This window comes from Ctenopharyngodon idella, chromosome 18, assembly GCF_019924925.1.
Source record: "Ctenopharyngodon idella isolate HZGC_01 chromosome 18, HZGC01, whole genome shotgun sequence".
Taxonomy (NCBI): Eukaryota; Metazoa; Chordata; class Actinopteri; order Cypriniformes; family Xenocyprididae; genus Ctenopharyngodon; species Ctenopharyngodon idella.
Genome location: NC_067237.1, coordinates 25,013,003 through 25,026,509, shown reverse-complemented (window position 1 = coordinate 25,026,509; position 13,507 = coordinate 25,013,003). Strand labels below are relative to the sequence as shown.

General features: G+C 36.6%; 1 protein-coding gene across 1 annotated transcript in view; it reads left to right on the top strand.

Annotated features, from left to right (window-relative positions):
• Positions 1-333: 333 nt before the first annotated feature.
• Positions 334-13,507, top strand: part of itpr2 (inositol 1,4,5-trisphosphate receptor, type 2) — a 92,537-nt gene continuing 79,363 nt past the window's right edge. The window contains exons 1-2 of the mRNA XM_051869822.1: positions 334-747; positions 11,448-11,518. Coding sequence (XP_051725782.1) covers positions 656-747; positions 11,448-11,518 — 163 coding nt within the window. The 5' untranslated portion in view covers positions 334-655. The remainder of the gene's footprint in view (positions 748-11,447; positions 11,519-13,507) is intronic.

Genomic DNA, 13,507 nt, shown 5'->3' with positions numbered 1-13,507 from the left:
AAAGGCAACAAACAAACATCAGAATGGTTTATAAAGTAATATTATGATTTTTTTTTTTTTTTTTGCTAAATGTTGCATGCTTGCATGTATGTACAATTAAAAACAAAACAAATAATGCCTTTTCACTAATATTATATTAAATGTTAAATGCTCTAATGGGCTTTTTCACGAATACAAAAACATTACAGTATTTTTAAAGTCATTAATAAAATTTAAAAGTTTGACGAGAAACTTACGGAACAATTTTAATAATTTTGCACCACCTCGCCGACACATGCACGACTGCGCAAACACGCAAGTTGCATTCTCACTTTTTGCTGTTAGTGAGTTGCATACCACAGCAAAGACAGACAGCATCACTTCCTTGATTTCACGGGACAGAGGGTGAGTCTCCTCCCACTCGAGTGGCATATTGGTGAGAAAAAGCCTCGTTTGTCTCACAGGAAGAAGTTGAAAACATGAAGAAACGCGACAGTTAGAGGAATCACAACTCAAAAGTCACGGGCTCAGCACATCTCTTCACTGGGCGGCTGGATTAAAATGTGTTACTGTCAAAGCGCAGAAGCAAGTGGATTGAGACACTGAGTCGACTGGACACATTGCGCTGAAACAGAGTGGTTAAAGTATCAGTAAATCTTCTGAAACATTTGCAGATATGTCGGAACACAGGTCCAGTTTCCTTCACATTGGGGATATCGTGTCTCTGTACGCGGAGGGAACTGTCAATGGATTTATCAGCACTTTAGGGTAAGTTGCCTCTCAATGCTCATTATATTGGTCTTAAAAATAACTAAACAAGGCAGTTATACATTTCATTCAGATATACTGATGTGATTAAGTTGCCTAAAATGAAATGGTAAAATATTAAACATATAATACAATTTCAAAGATATTTATCCTCCTCATGTCAGATGAAGTTTGTTGAGTGGAAGTAGGAAGTGATTTGAGTACATACTGAAGGCCAGAGGTGCAGTGTTACAGCATTGCTTCAAAAGCGCTCATGCAAATCATGAACATCAATGCAAAGTTTGCTGTTAGATTACACACTAACACATACATCTATGTAGGCCTAATTTTAAAATGTAAATTTTTGAGTATTTTTTTTAATTAAAAACATTTCGCACATGGAAAAATGAACCGGACATTTGAGAAAAATATTATTGCAGTTATGTACATTGCATGAAATGAAGACTCCAGACATGTCTTTATTCTAGAAAAAGCTGTTATATTCTACATGGAGCGGGTCGCCACCTCATGGGTGCCGCCATTTTGATGTCATGTGACCTGTCATGCAATTAGCCAAGTAACTACTAATAATGCTGCCTTCACGTGCTCTCGGAATTATCGTAAATACGAGTTCCCAAGGTAAAAATTGCACATGAACGCCCTCCCATTTCGAAAGGTTTTTTTTTTTTTTTTTTTTCCCATTTCGAAAGTTGAATGCGATAAGCTCGTAATCATGACTTCGGAAGTGGGAGTTATCACATTTTCAATAGCACATGAAGACAGCATAAAAATGTTTACTTTATAGAACTCTTTCAACCAGTGCTCTTTACAAAGTGTAGCAAATAAAACAATATGACAACACATTATACTGCAGACATGAAGTCTTAGTCAACATCATAGTTCAGAGTAATGATATTAACCATGATGTGCGCAGTTTACCCACCCAGACGGAATGAGGATGGGTGGACAAAAAAATAGTCAATTTAAATCCAAAAACACTGGAACTTTTGGAATGAATAAGATTGAGCTACAAGCAGATAAAATCTTAGTGAGTGCACCTTTAATTAATTAATTTTAATTGAAGTAAAATTTAATTTTACAGTTTCTGAGACTACACTGTATAAGAAGTGGATTTCATTTCATTTTCACGTGGTCATGTAGGAACACATCTGCTTGAGAGTCTTATGAAAGATTATGAATATATAACCACATGATGTTGAAACGCCCAATTCCATTTCAGGTTGCCTTGAATCACTTTTGCATTGTTGTGCAATGACTCATCAAGCAATTAAGGTGCAGAACAAATGGCACTTCAGTGCAGTCTGCTTTGCAGCATTCTAAACACTGTGGTCGCAATATGTACAGCTTCTCTTTGCTTAAATGTTTTAGCTTTAAAGAGATTTTGCGGCGTTGCGTCAGATGGATTCAGCAACAGTCACTTCTCTAACTTTTCACAATCATGACAGTGCTGTTTACGTTTGTAAAACTTTTAGTTATTCAGTTTCTTGCTATGATTCAAATGTAACCACAGAGGTTTTGTTTGACTGCATAACCTCTGAAGTGCAGACTAGTTTACACAGTTGTAGTAATGTGCACTTGCATTGGAAGTGTGAAATAAGAGTAGATTTTGTGTCAAAGGGAGCTGTCAAACTGCATGTCCCAGTGTTGTAGTGCATAGTTGAAATTCCAGTTTTTGTTAGATCTTTTGTTACACTTGCAATATTTTCATCCAGTCATATTGTTCCATGTTTAGAAATAGACAGGCAGCATTTGCTAAGTATAGAATATTAACATACTATTTTTACTGTCTCTGCAATGTGCATACTGTGCACAGTAGAGTATGTAGATTTTGTGCATAGACCTCAGATGACCTGCTACATCTGCTAAAATGTACAGTACAGAATACTGCAATAGAGTGCAACAGTCTGGTTCTGAAAGTAAAAATCGAAAAAAAAAAAGATCCCATTAACTTTTTCCAGGTGGGTTGATTTGTGACTTATAAACCTTTAAAGACAGAGCTACTGTGAGCTATATGGTTGGCAATCGAATGGTCTATGCTTTTCTTGAAGCCATCAACCCGCATTATTTCGAATCATGTTTTAAAAAGTCACGTTCAACAGTGGAATTCCTGGTAGAAAACTACATTACCCATAATTCTGCAGAGAAATCTCCACCAATCAGAGAATCATGACAAGCAAATAGAGTACCTCAGGGATGACGTGTTTTTGTAGGCAAAACCTGGAAGCGAGTTAGCATTTTAGGACTTCCGGTTCCATCGCCCTAAAGTCACTGGTTTTTTTAAATGGGTTTTTGCTAAATCGCCTGAAATAAGGTCTGTGGTTAACAAAGCCTCTAAATATTTTCACGTTTTGATCTATGACATAAAACACACCAGTTATAACCCGCTTGTAATTTTTTTTAAAACCTTTATTGTGTCTTAAAAACGGCGGTTGCTAACAAATTGCTTAAAGGGACTACTTACTTTGGCGGGGACTTTAGACGTCATCATGACAAACAGGACATTTGGACAGCATTTTTCATGAAAAAGTGGATAAGTATTCATACACAGCGCAGATCATAATCAGCGAGCATGTTTTTAAATAAAGTAGTTTTTTAAATAAAGTTTGAGGAAGCTTGGTGGTGGTGACGTTGATCCGCGACCATGGTGTTCTGTAGTCCGTTTATAGCCTACTGTTAGCTTTTTATATCTGACGACTTTATTTAGGCTTCAAAATGTATAAATGTTGTGTTAACTTGTAAAGATTATCTTGATAGACAAAACGTGTAAGTGTCATAACCCTTTGTTAAACACAGAGCTTATTTTTTGCGATTTTCCAAAAGTCTATGGGAAAAATGCATAGGCTTTCGATCAAGGGAACCCGTGCGCCGCTAACTTCTGGGTTGGCCTACAAAAACACGTCACCCCTGAGGTACTCTATTGTGCCAAAATAACTCTGACTTACATCAGACAAACGGAGTTCCTGTCTGGACTCGGAGATGTTCAACTCAGTAAAGAAAGTACACAGATACTTTTTGGTAGGATGTTCCGATCAGGATTTTTGAAGCTGATACCGATTTCCTGTTATCATGATTGGCGATCATTCAAGCTTTATATAAGTTATATCAAAGACTATAGGTATAGAGAGAAGGTTTCTTCTATTAGTTATAAATGGGAGAAACAGCAACATGCAATATGGTGGAATACGCCCTGCCCTTTAAGTAAATAGCCAATCGCTGATTGGTAAAGTCATTGCGTCACTGCAGCTGCCGTTAGAAGCTCCGGTTCCCATAGAAACCTGAGACTCGCGCTTAGGACTGCACATGCGCATTAGCTCGTCTAGCCTGAAAAATACGCTTTTTTAACGCTATTTGAGCATAAGAAACAACATTTATGGGACAGTTCATGTCAGATTTGGTTGCTGATTTGAAATATGTTATTTAATTGTGAGTTCACCAATTCCCCCATTCAAATAGATAAGACTTGGTCTTGGATGCCCGAAATAGCTGCCCGGAGGCGTCGCAATTGTGGCCGCTGCGTGAACAGACTTTCCTTGAAAGGGACTTTGGTTATATGTAAGCTCTCTGTTGACTGTCCCTGTTAACCCCACTGTTAAAGGCATTTTTAATGTTTTACGTGATTTCTCATTTGACAGAAAACCTTTAAAAATTTGAAGAAAATAGATTTTGATTATGTTTGGATGTACTTATGTTACAACACTGAGAAAACCCCAGAAAAAAGTGATGCAATTTATTGAAAAAATTTATTTATTTTGTTAGTATTCATGCTTGACATGATGACAATTAGAAAATATATATGGCAGGTCAGTTGAGATGATCTTCCAGTGCTGTTTTCGCGCTTCTATTCTATGTTGCGTGGTACATCAAGACCTGTCAGTCTGAGTGGTCAGTCCAATCCAAGTTTGCTCCAGCTGTAAAACAGTCTTTGCACATCGTCCCTCCCTACCCACCATGACAATGGAAAACACTGTGTCATGATCACGCACGATCGGATCCTGGAAGTCCTATAGCTTAAGCCAAGCAGCATTTCATGTCACTCTGTGAGATTTTCTCAAGATCTATGCCTTCATGTTATGTTGTGTGTGGGCTCGTTTGGATCAAGATAAACTGCTCCAAATAAAGAGCCGTTAAAGGGATAGTTGAGGGTGAGAAAATGATGACAGAATTTTCATTTTTGGGTAAACTGTCCCTTTAAGAACACAGTCTTGTACCTTTTGTCTTTTTGTCTGATTTTTGCTTTTTGTCAAATGCTTTTTTGCTTCAAATCAAAGTTTGTCATGTTGTGATTCACCTCATAGCTGGTTAGTTTGGTTCATGACCTATAACTCTTAAACAAAGACTTGTTGGAAAAATACTTCTGGAACCAAGGCCGCTGAAAAAGTGGGTAGGCACTTTTGCACTCCCACTCCCATTCTATGGGAGCACATCTTCCCCAAATGCAATGTGTTTGACTTAACTTTCTATTTCCGGTGTGATGAATGAAGTGGAACATTATTTGATCAGACTGCCAAAAGACATGTTTCACAAATTAATCAAACTACTGTTTTTATGTTTGCATATTGCCTATTGTTTTTCTTACTATTTTGCAAACTTAGTAGGCAGTATGCAGTGTATACTGTACAGTATTCAGTAGTATACTTGTACTCCATGCTGAACATAGCCAAAGCCTTTCTTCTGATCCTAAACAAGGCGGTCTTGGATTATTTCCCAGGCTGTCATGGGTTTGTAGAGATATAGGCTAATGGAAGTTGAATGGACTTCAATTGAAAAGGCTTGTCTTTGTTTAGGTACCAAGGACTTGTTGTGATGTACTGTAGAAAGCTAGAGGAAAGACTGATAAGAGGCTTGATTGGTTGAAATTCTACATAATAAACATTTATGGCCATAATTTGAGAGTAGTTTGGTTAAAAGGACAATAATGTGGGTGGTTTAGTTCTGTATACTAAATCAGTTCAAGGTTGTAAAAGCAAATGTAGTAGCTTTTAATCCCAATTTCTTACAAGAGAATAGGATTTGTTATAACATGCTTCACTTGTAGCAAGCTAAGTATGATCATTTCACTTAGACAAGGTCTAACTCCTTCAGCTCATGTCATCAAGTAAGGGAGCTATAATTAGCATGTTTGAACACTGCCGATCAGGCTTGCTTTTGGTTCATGTTTAACTTGGTGTATTTTGCTGTGTCTTTTGAAGATTGCTGGCTGTCAAACAGTTTAAAGAGAACTAGAAGCACTCTGTTACTCATTTATGAGCATGTAAAACTAGACTGTTAGCACCTTTCCTGTTTAACCCCCCTTCTAAAACACATCCTATTAATGTACTTAATGTCTTTGTTTAATATGCCTATTCAGATACACAGGAAGATGAGGAAGTGTGCAGGCATAACCAATTAAACAATAAAACAATTTGTCACTATGAAAATATCCATTTGCAGCACTTACTTGGCTTAGTCATCATTCAGTGGAGTGGCTCCTTCTGTGGTGGCTTGGTAGCTTTGTGGATGTTTATTTTATTTTATTTTTTTGATAATTTGTTAAATATGTGGGATTGTTATTAAATGCAGACATACCTAAAGGTTAATGTGAGGATAGACAGACTTTAATAAAGCATTTTAGATAAATTGCATAAAATTCCCCATACTTCCCTGTTAGGATTTTCAAAATCCTTATTTCAATGACCTTGAAGTATCGACTGTGCCAAAGCGAGTGGCACAGTACTGAAGCACTGTGATTTTTATTTTTTAAAAGTTATTCTGGGAGCAAAACACACTTACATAACTTGCTGTTACTTGATGTTATAGACCTGAAAATCAGGTCTTTGCAACTTGGTCCTCATTCAAAAGAATTTAACTTCTTACTGTTCAACAAGGAAATTCATACATTGAGTTGAATGGTCTTCTTTCTTTTTCACAATGCTAAAACGTTCAGTGCTATTTATTCTGCCTCAAAGCACAGAAACTAATAATAATTAAATTAAGTTTTTATTTTTTTCATAATTAAAAAAACTATTCAAAATGTCTTTAAGTGCAGCAATGCTTATAAAAACTTGATAAACTGAACTTGTAAATCTGCAATAATTAAATAGAACAGCTTTACCCACAATTTATGGTTTTATTGTACGTATTTTACCAATAAGCTGGCCTACCACATAAACCCCTGGTTTCACAAACAAGGCTTTAGTCCCAGATTAAAATGCATGTTTGAGCTGTTTTAACTGAAAGCAATTTGCACCGACATATCTTAAAGGGGACCTATTATGCCCCTTTTCACAAGATGTAATAGAAGTCTCTGGTGTCTCGAGAATGAGTCTGTAAAGTTTCAGCTCAAAATACCCCACAGATCATTTATAATAGCTTGTCAAATGTGCCCCTATTTGGGTGTGAGCAGAAACATGCCATTTTTTTTTGTGTGTGTCCCTTTAAATGCAAATGAGCTGCTGATCCTGGCCCCCTTTCCAGAAGAGGGCAGAGCTTTAACAGCTCGTGCTTCAGATACTCAACAACAACAAAACTGGAGAATCTCAAGCAGCCAAAATGTCAATTATCGGTAGTGGTGTTCATCCTTACATTGTTCGAACCGGACTCAGACAATGATGGAAAGACTCAGGAAGAAGTTACAACTTTTAGAATGCAACTGGACGTTTCTGAATGGTTAGCGGATACATTTCTGTAGAGTTAAGTTGATTCAACTCATCAACTAGCATGTACCATCATGTTAATCTTTTGTGCAAATCCAGTTTTGTACTGACCCTCGTTTGTAGGGCTGGGACAATACATCGAATCTCGATTCGCAATACAAAGAACCTGGAGTGATTCTGATATTTTCCGATGTATCGCGATTCTCTCTCGAATCAATTCTGAGCTTAGTTTTTAACAGCAGATGGCACTATACGTTCTTTAGAAACACTCATACTCTGCCTGCTTCCAGTTCTTTTACACACACCACTTAAACCTAAAATATTCATTCATAAAGTTCGAAAAGTTTGAAGCAAATTACAAATCTCGCATCATAAAAGCATTCTGAGCTGAGGTGCAAGTATATTTAACCACTTACATGACTCAGCCGAACGCACAATCACTTTCCAGCAGTCTACTTCGTGAGGATTTGAGTGTGCAGTTAAAAACTAGCCTAGAGCGCCATCTGCTAAGCTCATAATCGATTCAAGAGAGAAAATGTCAGGGTCCATCCATTTTCATTGTATCGATTGAGAATCGTTGTATTGTCCCAGCCCTACTCGTTTGTAAAGCAGTCCAGCGTATATCTACAGCTGCTACAGCGAGGAAACTGAAATGGCGGACTGTTGCGGCTCACTCAGGACAGTATCTATGCTAATAGGGCAGATTGTCACTAGTCATAAGGCTTCCCCCCTCTCTTACATAAGGTCTGGATCTGCTCATTTGGAGAGACTCGTTTATGATTTATGGGGATTATTAAAAAAAAAAAAAAGAGTAGGTGGATTTTTACCATTATTGGCTGGTTGTTTACACACACTGTGGACACACTTCTGTGTTCAAACACCTTATAAAAGTGAATTTTGCATAATAGGTCCCCTTTAAAATATGTCAGTGCCATTGTTTTGTCTCAAGATGCACACCAGTAATGATTTTTCTAAAGCACATTTATAAAAACTGCTTAAATGCCCTAATTGAAGGCCCAATCCTAGTTTAATCGAAGCCCTGTCTATGAAACCGGGTCATAGTCTTTTCATTAAAATAAATAAGTTTCACTTGATTCAAACTTGTTATCAGTTTAAAAGAGCATATTTCTGATTTGTTGTTGATGAAACACTGGTTGGGGAAACAAAAAAGGTTGGGGAAACACTGTGCTTCTGCCAAGCTCTTTGGTATGAGTTTGAGAGACGAGAGTAACAGTCAAAAAGTAGTGCAACTGCTCCGATAACGGCCTTTCTGTCAAACACTGTGTGGCACTTCCTTTAAATGTTGCAGTGTATGCAGTGTGACCTCACATCATTCATCACTTTTTTGTGTCTTCTGCCATTGTAATTAGCTTGATGTTGTACTAATTGAGTGTTGGTTTGATTCCTGAAGCATTTAGCATATTTATAAATTCAGATTAAACAGTAAATGAATTCAATAAAAGCAACTTCATTTTACTCAACACCACGTGAAAGTGACCTTTAAGAGTCTATACACACCCATGTTTCTCCGGTTAGTTCAGCGCAGTGGTGTGAACTTCTACATTTTATTGCTGAAGTATTTATTTACAGATCTGTGTTCACAAGATAGCCGAGCTGAGTCAAGTGCTATCATTAAGAAAACCATGAACTGTCGTTGATAAGTTATTGCCTATTTTTAGTTTTAACTATAACAGTGGGGGAAGCCTGGGTGGTAGTACGTTTATCAGGCCTACAAAGAGCACTGCAGCTTCCTCCTTTATCTAAAGTTGGTCCAAGCTTTCACAAAAAGCCTTTTTATGTTTAAGGAGAGGCACTTCAGTTAAATTGCCCCTCAAATCTCTGGTAAATTGTTGATAATAAACTAAACAAACTTATATTCTGAAAGATTTTAACATTTCTGTAACCTGTTATGAGCACCTGAGGGCACAATGTCGGAGGATAGTGTGTAATTAAAATGGACTGTATGGGTTTGCATTGACCATAGAGTGGGCAAATATGCTCTGCATTCAAAGAGAGTTGAATAGTTTGTTGACTTAGGATTATATAAGCATTTTCAATTGAGTCCTTGTGAGAGGTTTGCTTTGATAGAAGCCTACTAAGTCTCTTTTCTTCATAATAAAACCTGATTTGTTGAATTTTTTAGGCTTTAATATCAATATCAGAGGTCTTTTTAAATTTTCAATTTGCTCATTTTGTTTCTACCATGTTCTTTCTGCTCTGCATCAGTCTTGTGAATCCACTGAGTATCTTACAAACTTCCACTCTTTGATTTGATGCATGGCAGTGGCACTAATGAGCATTGAAACATTTTTGACAATCTCTGTTAGACCAGTCAGTGTCCACAGCGGGACTTCACTAAATGTTGCTGGACTAATTTGCTGCTTTACATCTGCCATGGTATAGTGCCCATGTTTGGAAACGGATTATTGACAATGTTTGAACTGACTGAACGCAAATCTGACTTGGTTTTCAAATCTGATCTTTTGGACTGATTTTCTGCACTTTCATTTTACAGGTAATGTAATCTGATCCATTTTTTTAAATATCTGATGGAAATTTTGCCTCATCTCTAACATAACATAGCCATGACATGCCATGCTGAACAAGATGCCTCAGAGAACTGTTTTTTCCAGTGTTCAAACATAGTGAATGTCTTAGTTAATTATATAAGGAAAGAGTGAGCACAAATTAGTGCATTTAGAAACCGACATTAGCTTCAGACAGTATAACACAAAGATTGGGGTTGGTAATTTTTTTTTTATGTTTTTGAAACAAGTATTTTACACTCACCAAGGCTGCATTTCTTTGATATTGTATTGAAATATTATTACAATGTAAAATAACTGTTTTCTGTTTTAACATATTTTAAAGTGAAATTTATTCCTGTGATGGCAAAGCTGAATTTTCAGCATCATTACTCCAGTCTTCAGTGTCACATGATCCTTTAGAAATCATTCTAATATTCTGATTTGGTGCTCAAGAAATATTTCTTATTATCATTGCTGAAAACAGTTGTGTTGCTTAATGTTTTTGTTGAAATTTGTACATTATTTTCAGGATTCTTTGATGAATAGAAATTTCTAAAGAACAGCATTTCGAATCTTTTGTATCATTATAAATATCTTTAATGGAGCTGCACGTTGGCATTGCCGCTGACCCAGAGAGAGCATGTTGTCATGTATAGTATTGAAACAGTCTTTTCAACGACACAGTATCATTATTTCTGTGTTACAGTAATTCAAATTATCACAGAAGTACTGGGATAAAAGTTTATAGTTCGGATATATAAACACTGATGTCTACAGTAGTCAAAGTTCAAAGAAATCTTCTTTTGAAAATGAAGATTGTATCAATTACATCGTTACACCGGTAGGTGGCGACAAGTGACTTAAAAAATGTATTTCTTTGAATCATTCATTCAAGAGATGCCGTTTCATCCAGTAATGAAATAAGCGTAGTCTTTATGAGTGGGTTAATGAATCATTTATTCGAACACATTTTTTACAAAAATAATTGATTCAAATGAAGTGCAGCAATTAACTTTTTGTTAGACCATCTAGTAAATTACGTTATTTTGTTTAGTAGTCTATTTAGAATTGTGGGAGAATCGCACAAACAAAAAAAAACATTATTCTCATTTATTCAGAATCGTGCAGCTATAATTTTTACTGTCACTTTTGATCAATTGAATGTGTCCTTGATAAATAAATGTATTAATTTCTTGAAAAAAAAAATGTAAATGTACTGATCCCAAACTTTTGAATGGTATAAGCACCTAAATGATGAGAGGAAAAAAAAAAAAAAACCACATTCTAAGAAAATATGATTTCAAACCGTATATACATCCATTCCCCAAACCGCTTATCCTCTGTAGGGTCAAGGGTCAACCCATGTTTTCAAAAAATCTGATTGCTGCTTGTCTGAACAAAGAAAATTATCTTAGAAAAAATGTTGCCAATTCTATGAATTTCTATGTAGTTTTGTTAGTAATTTTCTTTTTTAAGGAAATCTTTGAAATTAATCATTCAGTATATAAATACTAAAGAGTTGTCATATTTTTCCCCTCAGGTTGGTGGATGACAGATGTGTGGTGCAGCCTGAGGCTGGGGATCTTACAAACCCACCAAAAAAATTCAGAGGTGAGTCATTTTGACAGCATTCATCGCAGTAAATGGAACAAGGCTAACGTATTAGCACCATTATTAGCCAATGGGCTGTTATAATGGATATATCAATCAGTCAATTCATGTTACTTTAAAAAGCACATTTAAAAAAACATCCGAGGCTGACCTAAGTGTGACTCTAGTTTGACTCTATTGGACAGTTAGTTGGACAAAGACGTGATCTTAAGGTTCTAGAAGGAGTAGAAGGATTATATCAGTTCTAGAAGAAGGATATATCAGTGTTGGGGTTGCAACTTTGAAACAACATTGAAGCTAATTTAATTATTTCTGAAATCAGAGCTTTATTCTTTAATTATTAGGGTGACATCTGTGCAGGGATTACAATGCAGTGTACTCATAAAAGTGTCAGGAAAAAGAAATCCCAACACCAAACAATATAAATATGTAGCTGTAGCTTCCTGTGTGTGTGTTTCTTAACACCTGCTCAGCCACTGATTAATTACTCGGCCCTTGAGCAGTAACAGCCTCCTACACACTGAATCTTTGCTCTTGCCAAGGCCATGCAGTCTGTCAGCACCCCACGTCTTTAGCTTTATAGTGAGATCTCAGTAGGGTGCCTGGCTGTTGCCTAATGACTACAATTGTAAGCTGAGGTGGGTAAACAGTGTTGTTCCTCAAGTGCAATTTGGAAGAGTTTACAAGAATCCGAATAGCACCAACTATAAACTCTTATTTTCCTCTTGTGCTGGAGGGCTTTGTTGAAACACTAGCTCCAAAGGGAGGCTCAATACAAGTCAATACAAGCTTCCTGTACATTTGAATGCAACGGCCATGTGATAACTTGCACTTTTTTAATCTATGTGATGATTTTTCTTAGTAATAGTTTACCCAAAAATTATAATAAGGGTAAAATGTCCTTTTAATGAGAGTTCTATATAACAAAAATTTAAAATTTGTAATTTTTTAATAAAAATCAGCCCCTCGGATATCAAAGAAGCTGTCTTCACCTTAGCGTAATTTCAGGAAAATTTTTGCAGGCAAAAAGGTCTATTGTCAACAGTGTAGTGATGTGTAAATCTCACTTTATGCGTAAAAGTCACTTTCAAACCAAGTAGCTTTCTGTTGGTCAACGCGCTGAAACTCGTCAACCTGTTGCGAAATCTGTGGGGGAATTTTCGCCTTAACCACACAGTCTGAAATTGTGCGTATTCTCTTACAATGACTGGATTTCGCCTGCAAAAATTTCTTGGCCAATGATAAATGAGACTGGACCTTTATGTGGTGGTTCGTGTAATTTCAATGTTAAGGAGTATGTATATAAATCCAAGTGAGAGATCTTATTCTGTATAAAATGTTTCTTTAAAGGGGACCTATTATGTCTGTTTTTACAAGATGTAAAATAAGTCTCTGGTGTCACCAGAGTGTGTATGTAAAGTTTTAGCTCAAAATACCCCACAGATAATTTATCATAACGTTAAATTTGCCACTTTTTGGGCATGAGCAAAAATGCTCCGTTTTTGAGGGTGTCCCTTTAAATGCAAATGAGCTGTTGCTCCCGGCCCCCTTTCCAGAAGAGGGTGGAGTTTCAAGAACTCATGCTCTGGCATACCAGCAACAACAAAATAGGACAATCTCACGCACCAAAAATGTCAGAAAGGGCGTTCATGTGCAATTTTTAACTAGGAAACTCTTTACAATAATTCCGATAGCATGTGATGGCAGCATCAGTTCTGGATATGAAGTTTGAGCATGAAGCGTTGGTATTGACCCATCTTTCAGAATCGACCTTTGTGAAAATCCAGCATTGAACAGACCCTTGTTTGTAAAGCAGTCCGGAGTAAAATGATTGGCGCAAATGTACAAGACTTTACCTACTTTCTTCTGGAAATTTCCTTCAAAAATGAAATTTAACCACTATGTCCTCAGTTATTCAGATGGCGGGAGTCTCTTTTCACAAGTTTATTGGTACATCCCAAAACACAACACTTGTAGTGCCTTTTTGGC